Source organism: Pongo pygmaeus, chromosome 19 (assembly GCF_028885625.2).
Source record: "Pongo pygmaeus isolate AG05252 chromosome 19, NHGRI_mPonPyg2-v2.0_pri, whole genome shotgun sequence".
Taxonomy (NCBI): Eukaryota; Metazoa; Chordata; class Mammalia; order Primates; family Hominidae; genus Pongo; species Pongo pygmaeus.
The window spans coordinates 75,087,061-75,112,536 of NC_072392.2; the positions used below are offsets into that span (position 1 = coordinate 75,087,061).

Sequence of the window (25,476 nt, forward strand, 5' to 3'; positions counted from 1 at the left end):
GGCTAATTTCTGTATTTTAGTAGAGACGAGGTTTCACCATGTTGGCCAGGCTGGTCTCAAACTCCTGACCTCTGGTGATCAACCTGCTTTGACCTCCCGAAGTGGTGAGATTACAGGCATGAGCCACTGCACCCGGCCTAATTTTTGTATTTTTAGTAGAGACAGGGTTTCACCATGTTGGCCAGGCTGGTCTCAAACTCCTGACCTCAAGTGATCTGCTCGCCTCGGCCTCCCAAAGTGCTGGGATTACAGGCATGACCCATGGGGCCATGCTTTTCTGCACTTCCAAGCCTTCCCCTGCTAGTGCTCGCCTCCTCAGAGCTCACTGCACACTGTGAACCTGCCACACTTGACTGCATTTGTTTGACTCCATGTCTATTACTGTTTGGACCAGGGATCAGATTTGGCCCAAACAGACTCTCCCTCTGGAGCATCTTTGGAAAAATTTCTAACATTCTACAGCTGTCAAATTCATCCCAGGCTGCCCCAGCCAACTCACCACCCATATTCATGCCCTCCTCATCTAGGTCCTGTCCACTGTCATAGCGAGTCTTTTTCTTGGGATCAGAGAGGATAGTAAAGGCCTCTCCAACTTCCTTGAACTTCTTCTCTTCCTCCTTCTGAACCTCAGCACTGGCTCCACTATGCCGATCTAAAGTGGGGAGTAAAAGAACAACTCAGTGGAAATCAAAGTTTCAAGAAAACAAAGTTTAAGAGAAAAACTACTTTATGTCTAATTTTGGAATTTGGCACTTCCCAAAATTTGGAGGGTCCACAAGTCTGCAACACCTTATTCTCAGCTGAAGAACCTCTCCAAGGGGTCCCCTCTGGACTGAGTGTGGCAGTTGGCCTGCCCTGCGGGTTCTTCACACTGAGCCCACTCCCCGCACCTACTCTACCTGGATGGTGCATCAAGGCCCGTTTCCGATAAGCTTTCTTGATCTCGTCCTCAGAGGCATTCTTGTCCACTCCTAGAATCTTGTAGTAATCTTTCCTCTTACTCTTCTTCAGTTCCAGCTGCGCATTTTTTAGGAGCTGTTTGTGTTCTACAGGAAGACATCTGGCATCAGTGGACAAATCTGGCTCTGGTTTTTTCCTCACCAGGTCTCAGCCCAGCTGCCTGGGAGTTAGAGGCCTTGTTAACCATGCCAGGGACTTTTACGGTGCTTTCTTCTGGAGATTAGAAAAAAAATCTACTCGGCCAGGCACGGTGACTCATGCCTGTAATCCCAGCACTTTGGGAGGCCTGCATCAATGAGAGATGCAGGTAAATGAGACAGAAAAGGGAACTCTAAACACAGGTTTGCTTCTATTTCGGTAGCACGAAAGAAAGGAGGGGCCCTTGGCCCAAGATGGGAGGAATCAAGCTTGACAGAATGGATCACCCGAGGTCAGGAGTTCGGGACTAGCCTGTCCAACATGATGAAACCCCATCCCTACTAAAAATATAAAAAATTAGCCAGGCGTGGTACCATGTGCCTGTAATCCCAGTTATTCGGGAGGCTGAGGCAGGAGAATTGTTTGAACCTGGAAGGCAAAGGTTGTAGTGAGCTATGATCATGCCATTGCACTCCAGCCTGGGTGACAGAGCAGGACTCCGTCTTAAAAAAAAAAAAAAAAGAAAAAAGAAAATCTACCCAGACTTAGGTTCCTCACTTTAGCCTCACCACACAAAAAATGAAATGAAAACGACAGGGAGGATCTGGAACCAGAAAATAGGTGCCTCATGCCCCAACCCAAGATCTCTGTTCACTTTTTTTTTCTTTTTTTTTTTTTGTTTTTGTTTTTGAGATGAAGTCTTGCTCCGTCGCCCAGGCTGGAGTATAGTCGCGCAATCTTAGCTCACTGCAACCTCCGCCTCCCGGGTTCAAGGAATTCTCGTGCCCCAGCCTCCTGAGTGGCTGGGATTACAGGCGTATACCACCATACCCACTATTTTTTGTATTTTCAGTAGAGACGGGGTTTCACCATGTTGGCCAGGCTGGTCTCGAACTCCTGATCTCAGGTGATCTGCCTGCCTCAGCCTCCCAAAGTGCTGGGGATTACAGGCGTGAGCCACCACGCCCAGCCTTTGTTCACTTCTCTCTGGCTGGTGATTAAATATGTTCTAGGTACATCCCTGATCCCTGAATCAAACTACCTTGTGTACAGATTTATGGCCTATGAAGAAGTCCACACAGTTCCCTGAAAAACAAATGCTTTTAAACTTACCTTTTGTTTTCTCTGTCTGATATACTTTTTCATAGTCTCGTACTGCTTCTTCATACTGTTCTGTGTCCATGTAACTGAGAAGGAAATACAAGGCAATACAGCACTAAGACATAAATAGCAATGGTTCTCAGGATCACTCTAGGGCAAGAGGCATGGCTCAAGCAAGAGACACACACTTCTGGTAAGATGCTTCAGAAACAAGAGCCCTTAATCTAGCAGTGAGAGAAAATTAGCTATCAAGTCCTCGAGGAAATAAAAACAGAGGCCGCATGGCACTTGCATCCAACCAGCAAAGTGATGTTCAGCTTTGAGCAGAAAGTAATCAAGAGGAAAAAGTTCCTTCTGACACAGAGCCACCTAAGAGGTACTGGACTGCCTTAGAAAAGACAATGTGAAGGGATCTACTTGATTACTTTGGGTTGAAACACACAAGAGAAAAATTATCAAGTGAATAAATGGATATGAAAGAGCTTTGAAACCTATAGTGCCATAAACATGCAGGACTAGCTACAATCCAGAATAGAAGTGGGATTAATGAGCCACTAAAAGGATTAAGTTCAACGTGGCAGCTGCTGGCAAGTCCCTCCACTAAGACCAATCAATGAGAGATGCAGGTAAATGAGACAGAAAAGGGAACTCTAAACACAGGTTTGCTTCTATTTCAGTAGCACAAAAGAAAGGAGGGGCCCTTGGCCCAAGATGGGAGGAATCAAGCTTGACAGGATGATTGCCAGATCTTTTTTTTTTTTTTTTTTTTTTTTTGAGATGGAGTCTCGCTCTGTCACCCAGACTGCAGTGCAGTGGTGTGATCTCGGATCACTACAAGCTCTGCCTCCCGGGTTCACGCCATTCTCCTGCCTCAGCCTCCAGAGTATCTGGGACTACAGGCGCCCGCCACCTCGCCCAGCTAATTTTTTGTATTTTTTTTAGTAGAGACAGGGTTTCACTGTGTTAGCCAGGATGGTCTCCATCTCCTGACCTCGTGATCTGCCTGCCTTGACCTCCCAGAGTGTTGGGATTAAAGGCGTGAGCCACCGCACCCGGCCGACTGCCAGATCTTTTAAGTGTCTCTTCCACAGAAGCAAGTGGCATTTTCCATGCCCAGATAAAATCACTGGCACCAAGGCTGGCCTACCAATTAAAGACTGTGGTAGGAGTTCCAGAGACAGCCACTGTCAGCTGGGGAATGGGAAGTGATCATGCAGTACAGCTAGCTGCTGTACAACAGAGATTCAATTTCTTACCTGCTACCACACAAGCCCATTTTCTTTTTTTTTTTTTTTGTTTTTGAGACGGAGTCTCACTCTGTCACCCAGGCTGGAGTGCAATGGCATGATCTCTGCTCACTGCAACCTCCGCCTCCCAGGTTTCTTCAAGTGATTCTCCTGCCTCAGCCTCCTGAGTAGCTGGGATTACAGGCGTGTGCCACCACGCCCGGCTAATTTTTTGTATTTTTAGTACAGATGGGGTTTCACCATGTTGGCCAGGCTGGTCTCGATCTCCTGACCTGAACCGATCTGCCCGCCTCGGCCTCCCAAAGTGCTGGGATTACAGGCGTAAGCCACTGTGCCTGGCATAAGCCCATTTTCACAAACATCACAGATCCCCACCAGCTTGGAGGCCAGGGCAGGAGAGTGCTACCAATGTGGCTGGCAAAAGAGAAGCCCAACATCTTTGGCATCTTTGATTTTCTGGCATCATTTTGATTTATGACTTTAAAAAAACCAATGGCCTGCAAATACAGGACATAAATATTATATTAGGAGTTCAGAATCAATTTACAGAATAAAATGTAATATAATTTGAAGTAAGAGAAAAATGATACTTTGATACTGCACTCCAGCCTGGGTGACAGAGCTGGATCCTGAATTTAAAAAAAAAAAAAAAAGGAAAATTGATAGCTGATAGCCCTGGGTGTAGAATGATGTGACAAATGATTAACCCTGATGAACCTTCTTTAGGTCTATATCTAATGTATTAAACAAACTATACTAATTTGCATTTTTACTTCATGTTTTTTAAAATTCAGGGATATCCTCACATTTTAATTTTGTTTTAAAGTTGAAGTAGAAAAGTAAATAGGGCTTTAGCGAGAAAGGGTGAACTCTAGCTCATGATGGCATGTGTAGCAAAGACGTGGGTGGGTGGCATCTCCCCAACTTTAGGGGTAAGTTGAGGCAGATTGCAGCAGTAGTCAGGCCAGATGTAAGGGTTTGGCCCGAGCTAATCTCCAGTACTTCTTGTCAATTCCAGCTGCTTCAGGAGATTGTTGCCAAATATTCAGCCAGCTGAACAGGGCATGCTGTCTCCCCTGTAGTGATCTCAGAGGCAGAGCCACTCCAAGAAGGGCAGTTCTGTTTCTACCACAAAGATAAGAAGTTGTCTGATCAAAGCAATTCCTTATTTTCATTTCTTGCACATAAACAAAGAAGAAAATAATCCTTCATCCAATTATCCTCCAAGCAAATCAAGAATTTTCTATGGTGTTGGGGGCTTGCTTTTAAAAAAAAAAAAAAGGCTGGGTGCGGTGGCTCACGCCTGCTTTTAATTCCAGAACTTTGGGAAGCCAAGACAGGCAGATCACTTGTAATCAGGAGTTTGAGAACAGCCTGGCCAACATGATGAAACCCCGTCTCCACTAAAAATACAAAAATTAGCTGGGTGTAGTGACGTGCGCCGGTAATCTCAGCTACTTCGGAGGCTGAAGCAGGAAATTCGCTTGAACCCAGGAGGTAGGTGGAGGTTGCAGTGAGCCAAGATGGCGCCACTGCACTCCAGCCTGAGCGACATAGCGAGACTCCATCCCGAAAAACAAAACAAAGCGATTTTTCTCTTCTCTTCCCATCCCCTGGCATTTCATATACAGAGCATTCCATTAAGTTCATACAGTATCAAGTATCTAGCCACCTCCTTCCCACTGGACATGTAGGTGATTCTCCCCCCGCCTTTTTTTTTTTTTTTGCTATTATAGATAAAATTGCAGCAAACACCTTCATGTATATAGCATTTTGCGTCTGTTAAAGTCAGCCTTTGGCTGAATCAAAGGGTGCTTTTTTTGTCTTCCAAAGCTTCTGCTTCTGTGTGCCAGTGGTTTGCAAAGATGGAATGACTGACAGTCGGTCTCACAGAAGTTATAATTCCCTGTATGTTTCTGTTGGACAGACTTAGTCATCAACTTAGAAATTCACTTTTAAAAAAAGCATCACACACTGCAGCAGTTTTCCCATTTTAAGTGAGATAATTTTGAGAAAACTAAGTGGGAGGTAGTCCATGAGATATTCTGTACCACTGATGAGACAAGGAAGCTTAAACTACTGGCTCATCAGGCATCAGTGACAGCATCTGTTCTTTGGATATGACATTTTATAATAAGGAGTGGAGCAAGGTGCTGGAGGATTAGTATACAACAAATACATCTTCTTTAAGAACTTTAAAGACGGGAAGTTCTTCTCCGCCTAGAGAATAATCTGAAATCAGAAGAGGTGGATTTCTGAGAAAGGTTTCTCCTAGCCCTGTTCCTATCTGGAGAAAATCAGCTGGTGGGTCTAAGAGTAAGAGGAGCAACGATGCCAGGGAACACCCTGACTCTGGGGCAAATGTGAGCATTAGAGGTAGGCACATCCTGACTCATAATCACCCTGTCAGACACAGACTGCCCTCCACTCAAAACACTCAAGCAGAGAGTAGCCATCCAGGGTGTTTCAAAAGGAAGTTCCTTTATCCTGGGAGGCTGAGCCGGATTACATCTCTTCCAACTCTAAGACTGTCTTCCCTCACCCAGAACAAACAGGATGAAGTACAACTCTCAACTGTCTCTAAGAGTTGCTTTCTCTTCCAAGCACCATACATTCATTCAACAAAACATTTATTCAGTGAGCACCTATGTGTCAAGCACTGTGCCAAGTTAGAGCATAAGTGTACAACACAAAATAAAATCTCCAAAGGAAATTGATTTAAACTTTAACAAAAGGAATTTGGGTCAGGCATCAGAGGAAACTTACTGACCGTGAGGGGCGTTAGACACAGGCATGGGAGACTGAGGGAGCTTGTGCAATCTCCTCCGCTGGAGGTCTATAAAGATAGTCTAGGGCTGGAACAATCCCACCTAGAGGCAGGGGGAAGGACCAAATGACCTCACAACATCTCTGGGTCTGCTTCGTCATCCGCAAGGCAATTCCCCTGAGGCCAGCGGCAACTCCCTCTTCCCCCCACCCACCAGAGGCACTTACCACTGAGCTCTTCTCAAGTAGGCTTTTATGTAAGTGTCATCAAGCTTCACTGCATTTGTGCAGTCTTCTATTGCATCATCTAGTTTCCTAAGCTTCAGGAGAGAGAGAGCAATCATACTTCACATCTTTGGTGACTGAGGGAGCCCAGAAGCTGTGAGCATGGCTTCAAAACTCTAAGAGGATCAGTCATGCTGGCCCCTTAAATGTCATATTAAGTTCTAGTTCTTTGTCACCAGGGCTATGGACAGCAACTTCAAAATTGATTTCTCTTGTATATGATACAAGCCAGGCACATTTGTCTTCAAGGATAAACCACCTTTACCATTCCATGTTAGTGCCCAGTGAAAACATGAAAATAGAAAGGCTGGTTCCTGCCCTCCTTTTTTCCAGGTCACCTAGAGGGATCAGAAATCACTCTGATTTTTAACTGCTAGAATTCTGCAAGGGCAAGGAGTCTACTTTTTGTTTCTGATGTTGTGTAGGGCCACAAAAGCACTCAGGCCATTTTCAACCATGCATGGTGACCATCAATTACACTGGAGAAAAACAAGCTTGCCTCATACTCTTCCTCCAAATCACTCCTAAAATGAATGATCACTTGCATAAGCAAAACAATAAAAAAGCAACAGTAGCTGCTTAAGATTATCCCACAGCCCCTAGCCATTCTCTTACTGGAGGAAAGGGACCTTAATGAACAGGTGAGAATATCCTTGCAAATTGTCCAACTGCCCTCAAATTCCATAGATGACAAAAGCTTGCCTCTTGGAAGGGAGTTCCTAACTATTAACCATAACAACTTTCCCTCTTTCATCTTGCTTACCCTCACTAGGCAGATTTCCCAAGACCCTTTGATGTCCCTTAAAAATATCTATATAGGCCCCAAGATCTAGATCAAGAGCTTACCTTGGAATTAACCGTACCCCGATTACAGTAGAGTTTAGCATTTGTTTTTATATTGTTGGGGTCTATCCCCAGGGCTTCTGTGTACAGTTCATATGCTAGTTTGTAATTTCCTTCCTTAAATGCTTTATTCCCATCTTCCTTCTTTGCTTTGAGTGCTTTGGCATTCTACAGAAAAAAGCAAGGGGAGGATCGGTTCATATCCACAAAGCCTCAGACCATTGCACAGAGAGGCCAGAGTCTATTTTCAAGTTCTTTGCTTCCGGCAGTTCAGCATCACAGAGCCCCGCCAACCCCCAATCTGGGTTAATCTGTTGCTCATTTGAGCTTTCTACAGAGTGGACAGGAAAAGAGTTACCAAAAATACCAATGAGACCTATGTTACTGGGTCTGCCTCCACTTCCCAGGGTAAGTATTACTATCTAACTTCACTGAGGGGAAAAACAAAACAAAAAAAACCCTCTTAAAGGCATCCGACCCTCTATGATCACATCTACCTTTAGGTAAATACAAGTAGTCCTGAAACCATTTCTAATAAAGACCAAGCATCCTTGCAAAGCAGGAGGAAAAGCTATCACTTTCCTTGTGATTCTAAAACCTTCCACTCTAGCCATCTTAAAGGTCCCAAAAGGAAGCTCTTTCCCAGTTAGGTCTGGTGACTAGAACTTACTCTGCAGGCAATGCAGGCCTTCTCGTGGTCAGGAGCCATCCTGAGAGCCTGTACGAAAAACTGAACTGCCTTCTCAATACAATCTTCGTAATAAAGGCAAAGACCTCGTACATACAGAGCATCTGCATTGGTGGAATCCATTCGTAGAATGTCACTGCAATAGTCAGAAAAGGGCACATCGAGCTGTGCTATAGAATGTCCCCACCATTACTACCATTTGTGGCCAGTTTTCTTCCTTGACCATATGTCTAGCATTCAAAATATCCAAAGGTAGACAGATTCCCAAGAACCGTTCCCAAACTTCCCCCAAATAAACCACCTATAGTTATCTTTAATACACATCTTGTGTCTTACAATCCTTATTAAACTAGAACAGGGTTTGGCAAACTACAGCCCACAGGGCCAAATCCTTTCTGCCACTGGTTTTTGTAAATAAAACACTATTCAAACAGCCACACCCATTGGTTCATCTATTATCTAGGGCAACCTTTGCACTGCAATGGCAGAGTTGAGTTAGTTGCAACAGAGACCCTGTGGCCTGCAAAGGCTAAAATCTGGCCCTTTGCAGAAAGTGTGCCAACCAGTGGAGTAGAAGGAAAAGGACTACCTTAAACAAACAAACAAAAACCACAAAAACACAATCTGTTCTTTCATATATAGCTCAAGTACCTGCTATACTACTATACTGCTGTATACCCTACGGGTTTTCAAAGCTGGTCTAATCTTTGACTTTAAGTCCCAAGAGGGTCTGATCAGCCCTAGCTGGCCTACTCTGGGGACCATATCCTGTGGTGAAGCTGCCGGACACCATCAGTCCAATGGTATCTAGCATTTTAATGTCCAACTGGCCTGACTGCATACCTAGCCACAGACTGTGCTTCTGGATAACGACCCAGCATTGCTAAACATTCTGCCTTGAGGATTTTGAAGCGATGGCAGGCAGGGGCAAATTCTAGGGCACGGTCCATGCAGAAAACAACCTGTAGGGAAGAAGAAAACAAATAAGGCTCTTCATCAGGGACTCCAGAAACATCTTCACTTTAGTTTAGTCACAGGCAACAGACTCAAAGCTCAATGAAGTCTTTGGGTCCACTGTTAAGTAATACCAAAGTTTAAAAACATACCTAATTCATTAAATAAAAGCACTGAAATGAGGACAGCAAAGATTCCAGATGATAATGAGGACAGTGAACATTTACTGGGTACTTTCATATATGAACCCATTTAATCCTCACAACAATTTTATGAAATAGGCAATATTATCACTTTTTTTTTTTTTTTTCTGAGATGGAGTCTCACTCTGTCACCCAGGCTGGAGTGCAGTGGCGGGATCTCGGCTCACTGCAACCTCTGCCTCCTGGGTTCACGCCATTGTCCTGCCTCAGCCTCCTGAGAAGCTGGGACTAAAGGCGCCCGCCACCACGCCCAGCTGATTTTTTTTGTATTTTTAGTAAAGACAGGGTTTCACCATGTTAGCCATGATGGTCTTGATCTCCTGACCCCGTGATCTGCCCTCCTCGGCCTCCCGAAGTGCTAGGATTACAGGCGTGAGCCACCACACCCGGCCTTAAAATAGTTATTTTAAATGGCTCTAAATAGGCTACATCAGATTACTATCCAACATGCCACTATACAAACCACAAGCCAAGGAGCAATCACACACACAAAAAGGTGGGGATTAATTTACTCTTTCAGCCTCATAAAGCATCTCCATATATTCTGTTTTTCTCTTTTTACTAGTTTGTCCTCTAAGCTTTCAGTTTTGGTTCAGCTGCTATTTATTCCTGGGAGAGCCTTGCTGAATCACATTCACACCAAGAATAAATGAACCAAAGGAGAAATCTGGAGTTAAGGGACACCTATTCCCTCTAAGAATTTGGCCATGGGGATCAGGAAGAGATAAACTCTGAAAACTTACAAGCAGAAAAATTCAAATTCCATCAACAGGAGACTGGTTAGATAACGTGGACATTCATATAATGGAATACTATGTAGTTCTAAAATAGAATGAAGAAGCTCTTCATGTACTAATATGGAAAGACTTCCAAGAGCTATTCAGTGATTTTTTTTTTAAAGGTGCAGAACTGCCATAAAGCACACTACCTTTCACGCTAAATAAAGGGAGAAAATCAAGGATCTTTATTTTATATATGTACAACAAAACTAAAGAAGAAAATAGAAGACATAAGAACAGTGGTTAGCTTAGGGGAGTGAGAACTGGGCAGAGAGAGGACAAGTTTGAGGGGACACTCATCACTGAATATTTTTCATACTTTCTAACTTTTGTTTGTTTTGTTTTTGAGATGGGGTCTTGCTCTGCTGTTCAGGCTGGAGTATTAGTGACACAATCATGGCTCACTGCAGCCTCGACCTCCCAGACTCCAGTGATTCTCCTGCCTCAGCCTCATGAGTAGTTGGGACTGCAGGCACGCATCACCACACTCAGCTAAAATTTTAAATTATCTGTAGAGACAGGGTCTCAATAAGTTGCCCAGGTTGGTCTCGAACTCCTGGCCTCAAGCGATCCTCCTGCCTTGGCCTCCCAAAGTGCTGGGATTACAAGCATGAGCCACTGCACCTGGCAACACTTTCTAGTTTTTGAACCATGAATAGCACCTATTCCAAAACTGAAATTTAAAATATGAGCAAGTCAGTAAACACTACCAGCTTACCAGCTGTTTCACTGAGAAGACTTTCTGCAGTGTCACACAGCAGTGACAGGAATGCCTCTCCTTCAGCGGCACAGGTTTACTGTCCTGAAAGTTTTCTGTTTTTTTTGTTTTTTGTTTTCTTTTGAGATGGAGTTTCATTCTTGTTGCCCAGGCTGCAGTGCAATGGCATGATCTTGGCTCACTGCAACCTCTGCCTCCCGAGTTCAAGCAATTCTCCTGCCTTTGCCCTCTGAGTAGCTGGGATTATAGACATGCACCACCAGGCCTGGCTAATTTTTTGTATTTTTAGTAAAGACAGGGTTTCTCCATGTTGGTCAGGCTGGTCTCGAACTCCCGACCTCAGGTGACCCGCCCGCCTCGGCCTCCCAAAGTGCTGGGATTACAGCTGTGAGCCACCGCGCTGGGCATGTCCTGAAAGTTCTAAGGACAATATGAAAACTTAAGCATTACGTAGGTAGAGTTGTGCTAACTGTCCTGCCCCGCTCAGATGGAAAAGGAATGAGGGGACAGGAAGAAGTCAGTCAAAATGTCAGCAGCCACACCCTGTTGCCTTCACAAGGACCCCGTTTTGTACAGAGCTGGTTCTGCTAATCATGGGGATCGTCAGTGCTTCACTTCCCACCCCCCACCTCCCCATGACTAGGGACAGCTGCAGGCAAAGAAGATCTTTTGTTTCTTCCAAGTTCATCTGTTTCCCCTGCCAGGATCATAATTCTTCATTTGTGACATCACCATGAGCTACAGTGGGGGGGCTGGGATGTCACAAACAGAGGATTCTGTCACAAACTCAGGATTCTGGCTCTGGAGTAGGCAAGAGAGAAAAGAAACCCAAAAGACTGCCTCTCAAGACAAAGCTTTTGCCTATGTAAACCTCAGAAAACTGACAGCAGGCAGAATTGCTTTCCAAACACACACATGCCAAACAAAACAAACTTATGAATTACACTACAAAGACAACTGTGGTTATTAAAACCAATGGACAGAAGAGGGATGCTAATAAGTTACTGACGGGACTCTGCATAAGCTAATCAGATATATACATTACCAAATAAAAGACCATCAGTGAATGTGAATGATTCTTAATGTATCCTCTTATCAAAACATTTACTGAGGCTGGGCGCGGTGGCTCACACCTGTAATCCCAGCACTTTGGGAGGCCGAGGCAGGCGGATCACGAGGTCAGGAGATCGAGACCATCCTGGCTAACATGGTGAAACCCCATCTCTACTAAAAATACAAAAAATTAGCTGGGCGTGGTGGTGGCCGCCTGTAGTCCCAGTTACTCAGGAGGCTGAGGCAGGAGAATGGCGTGAGCCCGGGAGGCGGAGCTTGCAGTGAGCCGAGATCGTGCCACTGCACTCCAGCCTGGGTGACAGACCAAGACTCCGCCTCAAAAACAAAACAAAAAAATTTACTGAGCACAAGCTACAAAAAGTACTGAGCAAATTCCCACATATGAAGTGACAACTTTATTCCTTGCAGAGTAGTCACAAACTTAAGTGATCCAGAAAATCTCTCCTGATCAGTGGTTTTTAACCTTTTGGGGGTTATCTACCTCCCCTTTTGAAACTCAAGTGAAAACTATTTCCAAGCACCATCTAAAGAAGGAGTTATACAGATAAAGCATAATAACTGCAAGGTCTAGAAAGATACCTAGAACTTTTGGCCGGGGAGGTGGCTCACACCTGTAATCCCAGCACTTTGGGAGGCCAAGGAGGGAGGATCACCTGAGGTCGGGAGTACGAGACCAGCCTGACCAACATGGAGAAACCCTGTCTCTACTAAAAAAAAAACAAAATTAGCCATGCGTGGCAGCACATGCCTGTAATCCCAGCTACTTGGGAGGCTGAGGCAGGAGAATTGCTTGAACCTGGGAGGCGGAGGTTGCAGTGAGCCAAGATCACGCCACTGCACTCCAGCCTGGGCAACAAGAGCCAAACTCTCTCTCAACAAAAAAAAAAAAAAAAAAAAAAAAAAAAAGGCCAGGCACGGTGGCTCACGCCTGTAATCCCAGCACTTTGGGAGGCTGAGGCGGGCAGATCACGAGGTCAGGAGTTTGAGACCAGCCTGACCAACATGGTGAAACCCCGTCTCTACTAAAAATACAAAAATTAGCTGGGCATGGTGGCGCATGCCTATAATCCCAGCTACTCGGGAGGTTGAGGCAGGAGAATCGCTTGAACCTGGGAGGCAGGGGTTGCAGTGAGCTGAGATTATGCCACTGTACTCCAGCCTGGGTGACAGCGAAACTCCATCTCAAAAAACAAATAACAACAACAACAACAAAAAACAAACAAAAAAACAAAACTATAAAACTTAGCCAGGTGTGATGGCATGCGCCTGTAATCCCAGGGTGGCTGAGGCAGGAGAATCGCTTGAAGCCAGGAGGTGGAGGTTACAGTTAGCCACTGTGCTCCAGCCTGGGTGACAAGAGTGAAACTAGGCCTCAAAAAAAAAAAAAAAAAGATTATCCAAACCTAATATTTAATTCCAGCTGGCTTTCCCTTTATTAAGAAGTACACTATTAGACCAGTGCTTTACATCAACAATAGAAACAAACTCAAGTGGCACACTCATTTTACTTTTATCATAGGGCCAAATATAATTAAGAAAATAAGTACCTTAGCACAAAACATTTTTAAGAGGAAAAGTCAGAAGCCTAATTTAAGTGATAATTTACTATTCTAGAGCTTTTGTGCCATACTACTCCTCTTAATTATCACACACACACACGAATGGGAATTTTGTGACAAAGAGCAGATGAGATTATCTCATGGTTGTACTGTACCTTCCGAAAATCTCGCTTCTCAAAATCTGTTTCTGCTATTTTCTCATATTCCATGACTGCATTAGCATTCTTGAACTACACCGGAAAATCAGACATAGGAAAGTTTTAATGAAGCTGTAGATTAAACAACCACAAAAAAATTAACAAGGCCTTGATGAATTTGAATTGAGTAAATATACCACACTGCCTCTTTTGATAAAGACAGGGTCGAACGCATACCTCCTGTTGTGAATGGCCATTTTTATGATCCAGTTCTAGAGCTCTCTGGCAACTGCGACACGCTGCCATGGCATTCCCTAGAGAGAGGTGGTACTCAACCTCTCATAGAGGTCCCTAGGAGATTTTCTTTCAAGAAAATCAGAACCACAGACATTTCACAAATCAAATTGATGAAGATACAGTCATGACTCCTTAACAGAAGGGCTAGACCCAATCTTCGCCCTCAGTTTGAACTTCAAGTCAGGAACACAAGTGTTATGCTTGATATACATGAAATAAAGGCAATGCATTGCCAGGGATTGAGCATACGTTTTGAGATTCTCACTGAAATGCATCTAGGGTAAACTGTATATACAGTCATACACTCTGGTCAACAATGAACTGTATATATGGCAGTGTTCCTGTAAAATTATAATACTGTATTTTTACTGTACCTTTTCTGTTTAGATACACAAATACTTACCACTGTGTTATAGCTGCCTACGATATTCAGGACAGTAACACGCTATACAGGTTTTAGTCCAGAAGCCACTGCCATATAGCCTAGGTGTGTAGCAGGCTATGCCACCCATACTTTATGATTCTGCACAATGACAAAATCACCTAACAAAATGTATGCCTGTCATTAAGCAACACATACTATATATGGAGACGGAACTAAAACATGTTTTAGCTGCTACCAATTTAATCAAGGCTTGAATTTACTCAAATTCTTTTTGATTTTTTTGAGACAGGTTCTTGCTCTGTTGCCCAGGCTACAGTGCAGTGGTGTGATCACGGCTCAGCCTCAACCTCCTGAGCACAAGCAATCCTCCCACCTGAGCCTCCTGAGTGGCTGGGAGCACAGGTGCATGGCACCAGGCCTGCCTACTTTAAAAAATTTTTTTGTGGAGACAGGGTCTCACTAAGTCCCAAACTCTTAAATTCTTTAACCTCACTCAAATCAGTCCCTGGAAGCATTTGCCTATTCCCCAGCCATCTCAGAAACACTTCAGTTTTCACAGATTTTTAAAAGCTGTCAATCATATTCAAAACTCACTTTACAGATTAGGAAGCTGAGGCTTAGACAGGCTATGAAACTCGCCTAAAGTCACCCAGGTGTGCTGATGGCAGAAGTGAGACTAGACTTCAGTTCCGACTTTCAAATAGCAACTCCTCCCAAATATACCATACTGCCTCTTTTGACAGAACAGGATCAGACCCGTACCTCTTGTTGTGCCTGAGCATTTTTATGATCCAGTTCTAGGGCTCTCTGGAAGCTGCGACATGCTGCCATGGCATTCCCTAGAGAGAGGTGGCACTTGCCCTCTCGTAGATGTCCCTAAAAGAACACCAAGAGGGAAGAAAAGAAGCATGATTGGCCAAGTGGAAAGAAATCAACAGCAGCAACAGACACCCACACAAAACCAACACAGAAGCCAGGAGCGGTGACTCACACCTGTAATCCCAGCACTTTGGGAAGCTGAGGAGGGCGGATCACTCACTTGGGGTCAGGAGTTTGAGACTAGCCTGGCCAACATGGCGAAACTCCGTCTCTACTAAAAATACAAAAATTAGCCGGGTGTGGTGGCATATGCCTGTGGTCCCAGCTACTCTGGAGGCTGAGGCAGGAGAATTGCTTGAACCCGGGAGGCTGAAGTAGCAGTGAGCCGAGATCGCACCACTGCACTCCAGCCTGGGCAACAGAGCTAGACTCCATCTCAAAAACAAAAACAAACAAATGAACAAAACTAACACAAAATGAAAATGACTACAGCAGTAGTTCTCAACCTGGGCAATGTGCCCTCCAGGGGACATTTAACAATGTTAAGAGACACTTTTGGTTGTTACAACTGGGCAGAGGGGGTGCTACTCATACTCAGTGATTAAAAGTTAGAGATGCTGCTAAACATCCCACAGTGCACAGTAAAGTCCCCCACAACAAAGAATAATCTGGTCCCAAATTTCAATAGTGTCAAGGTTGAGAAACACGGCGCTAGAGAAACTCAACTGTAGCAACCCAGCCTTCCCCAAACAGTCCCATTACATACATACCCGGACAAAACTGTCATCCAACCTCACTGACTGTTGTGCATCTCCAAGAGCTTCCCGGAACCTTCCAAGCATCATCAAGGTGGCTGCTCGATTACCATAATAGCTAGCATTTTTAGGACACATATCTATAGGAAAGGCAGAAGAACGTAAAACAAAGTTTAGAACAGGTCCCTGCTTTGAAAACTTAGAGGGGGCTGGACGCAGTGGCTCATGCCCATAATCCCAGCACTTTGGGAGGCCGAGAAGGGCAGACCACTTGAGGTCAGGAGTTCGAGACCAGCCTAGTCAACATGGCACAACCCCATCTCTACTAAAATACAAAAAAAAAAAAAAAAATAGCTGGGTGTGGTGGCGGGCCCCTGTAATTCCAGCTACTCGGGAGGCTGAAGCATAAGAATTGCTTGAATCTGGAAGTGGAGGTTGCAGTGACCCAAGAGCACAGCACTGCACTCCAGCCTGGGCGACAGAGAAGACCCTGTCTCAAAAAAAAAAACAAAAACAAAAAACAAACAAACAAACAAAAAAAACCTTAGAGGGCATCTCCCTCCAAACAATGTTAAGGGAATCTATCCGTAACGCTCATAAACTCTATTTTCTTCATGGAGACAGGGTCTCACTCTGTTGCACAGACTACAGTGCCGTGGTGCTATCTCGGCTCACTGTAACCTCTGCCTCCTGGGTTCAAGTGATTCTCATGCCTTAGCCTCCCAAGCAGCCAAGCAGCTAGGATTACAGGCATTTGCCACCACGCCTGGCTAATTTCTGTATTTTTATTTATTTATTTATTTATTTATTTATTTATTTGAGACACAGTCTGGCTCTGCTGCCCACGCTGGAGTGCTGTGGCATGATCTCTGCTCACTGCATCCTCCGCCTCCTGGGCTCAAACCATCTTCCTACCTCAGCCTCCTAAGTGGCTGGGACCACAGGCACACACCACCACATCCAGCTAATTTTTGTATTTTTTGTTGAGATGGGGTTTTGCCACGTTGGCCAGGCTGGTCTTGAACTCCTGGCCTCAAGTGATCCATCTGCCTCAGCCTCCAAAAGCGTTGGGATTACAGGAGTGAGCCACTGCACCCAGCCCTGACACACTCTCTTTAGAACGCCACAGCCAGCACGGTGGCTCACACCTATAATCTCAGCACTTTGGGAGGCCGAGGTGGGCAGATCACTTGAGGCCAGGAGTTTGAGACCAGCCTGGACAACATGGCAAAACGCTGTCTCTGCTAAAATACAAAAAAATTAGCCAAGCATGGTGGCACTCACCTGTAACCCCAGCTACTCAGGTGGCTAAGGCATGAAAATCGCTTGAAACTAGGAGGTGAAGGTTGCAATGAGCCAAGATTGTGCCACTACACTCCAGCCTGGGTGACAGTGACACTGTCTCAAAAATAAATAAATAAATAGGCTGCATCCAAATTTCTGAGTGCTTGTGCAAATGGACAGCAGCAAGGATACAATCAGTTTTAAAACAAAACAAGGTACAGCTTTAAAGTGCAGTGATTATCTTTTGAGGAGAGAGGCAGCTTATTAATCTTAATGAACTGTGTTTTGTATAATGAGACATTAAAATGAAATGTGCATGTTGAGTTGGAGTAAGCAAATTAGATGAGAAGAATGCTGACACGGGATTAAAGTATGCTGGCAAATTAAGCATGGAGATAACTAAGACTTCTTTTATGTACAAAGGCCATTTTCTAAGGTAGTAAATGAATTGACAATGACTGAAATGTATTTAGGTGGATTTTGCCATAACATTCAGTATTTCTGGAATTGCCTTTAATTTATCAAAAGAAAAACTACCCACCCCAGTTAGAAGAAGTTATCACAGCTGGGCATGGTGGCTCATCCTTGTAATTCTAGCACTTTGGGAGGCCAAGGCAGGAGGATCCCTTGAGCCCAGGAGTTTGAGACCAGCCGGGGCAACATGGTAAGACCCTGTCTCTATTTTAAAAAATTTAAAGAGTTAAAAAAAAATAAAAGAAAAAGAAAAAAGTTATCATTCATGAGATTTTTTTTGTTTTTGAGACGGAGATTCGCACTTGTTGCCCAGGCTGGAGTGCAGTGGCGTGATCTTGGCTCACTACAACCTCTGCCTCCCAGGTTCAAGCAATTCTCCTGCCTCAGTCTCCTAAGTAGTTGGGATTACAAGCGCCCACCACACCTGGCTAATTTTTGTATCTTTAGAGACAGAGTTTCACCATGTTAACAGGCCAGGCTGAAATGAAATGTGCATGCTGAGTTGGGGTAAGCAAATTAGGGGAGAAGAACTCCTGACCTCAGGTGATCTGCCCGCCTCGGCCTCCCAAAACGCTGGGATTACAGGCATGAGTCACCACGCCTGGCCTTCATGAGATCATTAAGCCTGAAGAAGTTCATACAGTAACAGTTATCAACCCATTAGGCAAAAGGCTACTTTCAGAGAGAAGCTACTTTTTTAAATTTTTTAATTTAATTTTTGAGATGGAGTTCTTTGGTCATCCCCCAGGCTGGAGTGCAACGGCAGGATCTCAGCTCACTGCAACCTCTACCGCCTGGGTTCAAGCGATTCTCCTGCCTCAGCCTCCCTAGTAGCTGGGATTACAGGCATGCACCACCACGCCCAGCAAATTTTTGTATTTTGTAGAGATGGGGTTTCACCATGTTAGCCAGGCTGGTCTCAAACTCCTGACTTTAGGTGATCTGCCCGCCTTGGCCTTCCAAAGTGCTGGGATTATAGGCGTGAGCCACTGAGCCTGGCCTATTTTTTTAATCTTTTGAGATGAAATTAATAATTTCATCAACCTGGCTTTGTTGCCCAGGTTGGAGTGCAGTGGCACAATCTTGGCTCACTGCAACCTCCACCTCCCGAGTTCAGGCAATTCTCCTGCCTCAGCCTCCCAAGTAGCTGGGATTACAGGTGCCCCCCACCAGGCCCAGCTAATTTTTGTATTTTTAGTAGAGACAGGGTTTCATCATGTTGGCCAGACTGGTCTGAAACCCCTGATCTAAAGTGATCCGCCTGCTTTGGCCTCCCAAAGTGCTGGGATTACGGGCTGGGATTACACCAGGACTGGCAGCTACTTTTAATAATATTTGGCAAGTAAATGTTTTCTAGCCTAAGTATCAGTTCTTTCTCACCTATGGCTTTTGTATAATAATTATAAGCTTCATTGTAATCTTTCTTGGCATAGTATGCATTTCCTTGTTCCTTGAAAGTCTCTGCTTCCCTGAAAACGAAAGAGAAAGAGAATCATGTTACTTTACAAAGGGAATAACCTCTGTAATCTTACAGGAGCAATCTTTGGTCTAGAGCCCGCAGCACACTGAGCTGAAAGTTAGTGTGATACTTGAAGGAATTTATAGATTTGTTGAATAGGCCAATGGACCAAAAGGAGGTGCTAATGAAAGAATCCAAGTTCTTCAGATGCTCCTTTTTGTCACTTAGATACATTCAAACTAAATCAAGAAAACCCCTCTTATGTTCCTGCCTCACCTCACTATTTCTACCTGTAGTCATCCTCCCGCAGGACAAATTTAGACATTCCCTCATGGCAAGGAATTTTTCTATCTCCTTCCACAGTGTCACAACTGCTGCCTCTTTTGCAAACTTACAGGAAAAATGGTTACTCCGTTCAGGGCAACTTATTTCTCAATGTGAAATAGGTCACATCCTCAAGAGTTTTAATAATTTCATCTCCTGAAAAGTGGCTCATGCATTTGTCACTGGAAGAACAAGCAGAGCAAAGGCAGGTGGCAAAAGAGTTAAAAGCATAGCATGTTGGTGTTTCAGACAGGAACAGAGCTGAGTGACAGCAGAGACTAAGACTGTGGATGACAGGGACATATGAGGTACAGGCTGCCAGTGCCATACTATAAGGAGCACCCATCCACTGGTGTTCCCTCTTCCCATCACAACCATGTAGGTACTTGCTGCCCCCTTTGTACTCCCTCCAGTACCTTATATATTCAGCAACTGGGTGATAGCAGAATTTTTTCCCTACCTCTAAGATCTATTTTTTGAAACTGTGCCATAAGACAAAGTATACTTTCCTAAAGGAACAATGTTATATAATTGGGAATTAGATTCCTGAGCAAGTACCTAGAATCAAATCAGACATGACCAACGTTTTAAAAGAACTAGTAACCTCTATCAAGATACTCAAAATCATTCTACTGCTCAAGTGATAAAGATAATTCTTTACTGAAATGATTATTGCAACATTAACTAAGTACCTGATCATTTTTGTTATGAGAAACATCTTTCTTTTCCTGTTATTCACATGCAAAAAAGAACCTAGTTCGGGGTTGCCTGAAGTTCGGGCAAAAGTCCTAGTTCTTAAACCTTGGTGATGGTATAGCAATTTATAGCTTGAGTCTATGGATATCTGCATTAGGGAGATTTGTGATTTACTTAAGTATTTTAAACTACAAACTGGCAAAGTCGCCCTCCTTTTATTGAGGTGATCCTCCCTCTCCATTCTTCTCCATCACTGTCCTGGCAAGCCCTACTAATATGAAAAGGCTGCTAGAAGGAGAAGGCAAATGGGAACGACCCATAAATGCTGACAGCTGTGAAATGTGATGGATCTAAATCTGCTTGAGTAACTGTCTATACCAACTATCACAATGCTGAGAAGAGACCTTCTGCTATGAAAAATCTTCAAGGAAGATCCCCCAATTGCAAGATTTAAAGAACCAACTGAAATCCTACTACATGGTATTCACCATCCTGTAACTTTAAATTAAGCAAAGTGCTTATAAAAACTCTTAGGAGCCTATCCTTTTAAGAGCAGACATGCCAAGGGATTTGAACAAAGAACTTCCCCAAAACTGGATTTCGATTAGTCAAACTGCTGTGAAGAAATGGAGTAGCAAATTCCAAAGTAAGACATTAGGCCCAAACTCTATCAGAGAAGATCTAGCCTCTTCTTCAGTTGGCTAGTGGCTAAGAATATACAAATCTTTGAGGAAAACGAAGACATCTAGGTACCTGGGGAGACACTGTGTCAGCAGTATAAAGCTTGTTAGTCGAAAGTGAAATAATGTACAGGGCTGCTGAAAGGTGCCCCTAGTCTCCTCCTTCCTAAGACACTACCCCTATGGAGGTCAGGGAGTTCAGGACTGGCTTCTAGAAAAAATGCAAAGGATGATTTTGGTGGACAGTTACTAATAACTACTGAGGCCAGGTACTTTCCATACAGTATCCTCTATAAAACACAGTTCGGTGAACTTCATTATTCCCATTTTTCAAAGGAGGAAATAAGGCCTGGGGGTTAAATAACTTGCTTGAGGTCAGGATGTTACCCACATTTGTCAGAATACAAACTTGTGCACTTTCTACTATGCCAAGCTTTCTCTCTAATGCTTGCCTCCACTTACTGCTAACTATTTTGAAAATTAATCTGTACTACGAGGAGTAAGACAGGGACAATATATGTAAGACATGGATAATACGTATAAATTTGTTTAAACTAAGACACACAGTACCCCCTGCATATAATATTCAACCCCAGAACCAAAATCGGTATTTAAATAAGCTAAATGACATTCCTAACAATTAGTCATAGAGGAAGGAGGGCTCCTTTCTCTTTAAGATGCAAGACCTAGTGAACTGGACTTTGCCTCCCCAAAGAAATGCATTTCATTTTAGTAAATGGTGAGTAGATTCCATTCTAGAGCAAACAAAGCAAGTAATGTAGAGTCAGCCCACAGCAAAAAGAACAAGAAGAATTGTGTTGTGACAAGTTGCCATGTTTTTAACCTCACACTGCACAGCATCAGGCCAGAATTAGCTATTCCTACACAATTGCCTCATGAAAAGGACTTATTTTCACAGAAACGTGGCTGATTAACAGCTGCCTAAACAATGGGCAGTTAGTGCTTTTAGACTGAACGCTTATTTTTTTGCCTCCAGGTCCAATGCCCAAAGTGGACTGGAGTCCCTCCTTCATTTTGAACCTCCCCACCAAATACACAACAAGCTTTAACCAATGGGCCTGACCCTGCGAGACCAGTCGAGGAAAGAGTGGATCTTTGGAATCCAGCATGGCAGCAGCAAGAACTGAACAAGGCTGCATCAGGAACAATTCCAGGGTCAAATCCATTCAAGTCCTGCCCTGGAAGTCTGAGAAAGGGCTGAAGCTTGTTCAAGTTGCCTTTACAGCAAAGGGACTGAAGGATGAGATGTCAAAGGCGTGGGACTGGAAAAGAAGGAGAAGAGCTGGTTAACACTGGAATTGAAGGCAATCTGGTGGTGGCATCTGTCACTCACTCACTGCCAGGGTCAATTCATCTGATAGCCAAGTGAGGTTGTAACATGCACCTACTGAAACACACCAGTACTGAGAAAAGAAGAATTAAGATTAATTGGCTTCACCTAGACCAATTAAAAAAAAGAAAGGATTCCCAATGCACTAAATTAAACTACAGATTATTTTCTGTGGCTACAAAATTAAATTCAGATTCAACTCTTAAATATAATACCACAGCAAAATATAGACTTGGCCATAACTGACCTGATGGTACTATTAACAACTACAATATATTTCTAGTGTTGTTTCCGATTTTCAAAGCATTTCCAATGAAGATTTTCAATTTTTTTTTTTTTTTAGATGGAGTCTAACTCTTTTGCCTAGGCTGGAGGGCAGTGGCATGAACTCAGTTCACTGCAGCCTCTGCCTCCTGGGTTCAAGTGTTCTCTTGCCTTAGCCTCCCAAGTAGCTGGGATTACAGGCATGTGCCACCACGCCCAGCTAATTTTTGTATTTTTAGTAGAGACAGGGTTTCGTCACGTTGGCCAGACTGGTCTCAAACTCCTGACTGCAAATGATCCGCCTGCCTAGACCTCTCAAAGTGCTAGGATTAAAGGCATCAGCCACCACGCCTGGCCAAGATTTTCAAACGGCCTTCTGAGGTGGTTATGGCAACAATTTCACCTATCCTCCAACAGAGGAAGAGCTAGTGAGGCAACCAAGATGGCTGCACAGGTCTCCTAAGTCCTAGAAGTTTATGTTTTCCCCTACATCCTGTTAGTGTCAAGGCTTTTAGATTAAAACTAATTTATCCAGTTCTCCCACCAAATCCTTGGGTCAGCTTCTAAGCAGAATAGCTTCACAGCTCTGATTCACCAAGAGATGCTGGGAATGACTCCACCTCCACCAATCCAGTCTTTTCATTTTAACTGACAGTAATAAAGTTGTATGAAAACAGCTACTGAAAGGTTTTCCAAAAAAATCTGTCCTCTCTAGATGCATGGAGGATCTCTCACAACAGGATCAGCACACTGGAAGCCCTGGCCTTCAGAGAAGACATCCCATTCGTGGTCTCTTTTGCTATTTTAAAATGTATTTCTTTGTTTTTCAAAAATAACCTTGCTGGGCGCAATGTCTCACGCCTGTAATCCCAGCACTTTAGGAGACAGAGACAAGAAGACTGCTTGAGCACAGGAGTTTGAGAACAGCCTGGAAAACACAGGGAGACTCTGTCTCTACAAAAATTTAAAAATTAGCTGGGCATGGTGGTGCATGTCTGTAGTCCCAACTACTTGGGAGGCTAAGATGGGAGGATCACTTGAGCCCAGGAGGTTGAGGCTGTAATGAGCTGTGATTGTACCACTGCACTCTAGCCTGAGTGACAGAGCAAGACTGTCTCAAAAAAACAAAACCACCCACCAGTAAGAAAACTGCAGCTTTGAAAACTTGCTCTTCTACAATAAATGTTCGTTAAAATCTGTATATCCTTTAGACATGTAGTTATATTATCTCTGAATTCAGCATTCATTCATTGCTGACACTAATTACTCCAACAAACACTGCTAAGGGAATCATTTGGTATCACACAGGTCTTAGCAGGGCTCAGCATCATGTGATTAAATCAGACAACTTGGGCTTATGGTTGCTAGCCAACTTTGCACATTTACAGCTCAACTAAATTAAAAACACATTAAAACATCATAGTTGACATTGCAACATGCCCCAAATTAGATGCCCTATAAAAATTTCAATTTTCTCTCTAAATACTTCCAAGTTGAACACTTAAGCAAGATCTCTGCATTGGGTCAACTAGTCTAACTTTTAGCAATTAAAGCATCAATCAGAAACTTTAGTCAGCCTACACTAATGCAGAATTAATTGTGTGGTAGTTTTAAAAATGTCATTAACATGGCTGGGTTCTCTCTGGAATTGCTTGACATATCACGTATTTGCAGATTATTAAAACAGGGATGAGATTCTTCATCATTTTAAAATTTATTCCACCTCACTGCATGAAAAACAGACTAGCATGGTTTCATTATTCTGCAACATTTGTAACCTAGGAAATGTGGATCCGAATTTTATATGACAAAAAGCACACTGCACTGTGGTTTGATTTTGTTTTTTCTTTTTTTTTGAGACAAAGTCTGGCTCTGTCACCCAGGCTGGAGTGCAGTGGTGCAATCTCGGCTCACTGCAATCCCTACCTCCTGGGTTCAAGCAATTCTCCCACCTCAGCCTCCCCAGTAGCTGGGATTACAGGCACACGCCACCATGCCTGGCCAATTTTTTTTTGAGAAAAGAGCTTTATTTATTTATTTATTTAATTTTTTTTATTTTTTGAGACAGAGTCTGACTGTCACCCAGGCTAGAGTGCAGTGGCGCGATCTCAGCTCACTGCAAGCTCCACCTCCCAGGTTCACGCCATTCTCCTGACTCAACCTCCTGAGTAGCTGGGACTACAGGTGCCCACAACCATGCCTGGCTGAATTTTTTGTATTTTTAATAGAGACGGGGTTTCATCGTGTTAGCCAGGATGGTCTCGATCTCCTGACCTCTGTCACCTCTGTCAGCTCTGTTACCCAGGCTGGAGTGCAGTGGCGCAATCTCGGCTCACTGCAACCCCCACGTCCTGGGTTCAAGCAATTCTCCCACCTCAGCCTCCCAAGTAGCTGGGATTACAGGCACACACCACCACGCCTGGCCGATTTTTTTTTTTTTTTTTGAGAAAAGAGCTTTATTTATTTACTTATTTAATTTTTGGGAAATTATAGGCTCACGCCTATAATCCCAGGAGGCTGAGGCAGAAGGGTTGCTTGAGCCCAGGAGGTCGAGGCTGCAGCAAACCATGTTCCTGCAGCCTGGGTGACAGAGTGAGACCCTGCCTTTAAAAAAAACAAAAGCAGGCCAGGCACAGTGGCTCACGCCTGTAATCCCAGCACTTTGGGAGGCCGAGGCAGGCAGATCATGAGGTCAGGAGTTCAAGACCAGCCTCATCAATATGGTGAAACCCCGTCCCTACTAAAAATACAAAAATTAGCCAGGCGTGGTGGCGTGCACCTGTAATCCCAGCTACCCAGGACGCTGAGGCAGGAGAATCCCTTGAACCCAGGAGACAGGAGGTTGTGATGAGCCAAGGTTACACCACTGCACTCCAGCCTGGGCAACAGAGCGAGACTCCGTCTCAAAAAAAAAAAAAAGAAAGTCCAGGCGCGGTGGCTCACGCCTATAATCCCAGCACTTTGGGAGGCTGAGGCAGGCAGATCACAAGGTCAGGAGATCGAGACCATCCTGGCTAACACAGTGAAACCCTATCTCTACTAAAAGTACAAAAAAAGATTAGCCAGGCGTGGTGGCAGGCGCCTGTAGTCCCAGCTACTCAGGAGGCTGAGGCAGGAGAATGGCATGAACCCGGGAGATGGAGCTTGCAGTGAGCTGAGATCGCGCCACTGCACTCCAGCCTGAGCAACAGAGCGAGATTCTGTCTCAAAAAAAAAAGAAGAAAAAGATATCTTTC

General features: G+C 44.1%; 1 protein-coding gene across 2 annotated transcripts in view; it reads right to left on the bottom strand.

Annotated features, from left to right (window-relative positions):
* The window catches only part of DNAJC7 (DnaJ heat shock protein family (Hsp40) member C7), a 40,775-nt gene that overhangs the window by 4,913 nt on the left and 10,386 nt on the right, over positions 1-25,476 (bottom strand). For both annotated transcript variants that reach the window (XM_054457556.2, XM_054457558.2), the window contains exons 2-12: positions 18,847-18,935; positions 15,724-15,848; positions 14,897-15,010; positions 13,471-13,545; positions 8,872-8,990; positions 8,011-8,164; positions 7,344-7,508; positions 6,441-6,532; positions 2,212-2,285; positions 900-1,046; positions 500-652 (exon numbers count right to left, since the gene is read on the bottom strand). In XM_054457556.2, the coding sequence (XP_054313531.1) occupies positions 500-652; positions 900-1,046; positions 2,212-2,285; positions 6,441-6,532; positions 7,344-7,508; positions 8,011-8,164; positions 8,872-8,990; positions 13,471-13,545; positions 14,897-15,010; positions 15,724-15,848; positions 18,847-18,935 (1,307 nt within the window). The remainder of the gene's footprint in view (positions 1-499; positions 653-899; positions 1,047-2,211; positions 2,286-6,440; positions 6,533-7,343; positions 7,509-8,010; positions 8,165-8,871; positions 8,991-13,470; positions 13,546-14,896; positions 15,011-15,723; positions 15,849-18,846; positions 18,936-25,476) is intronic.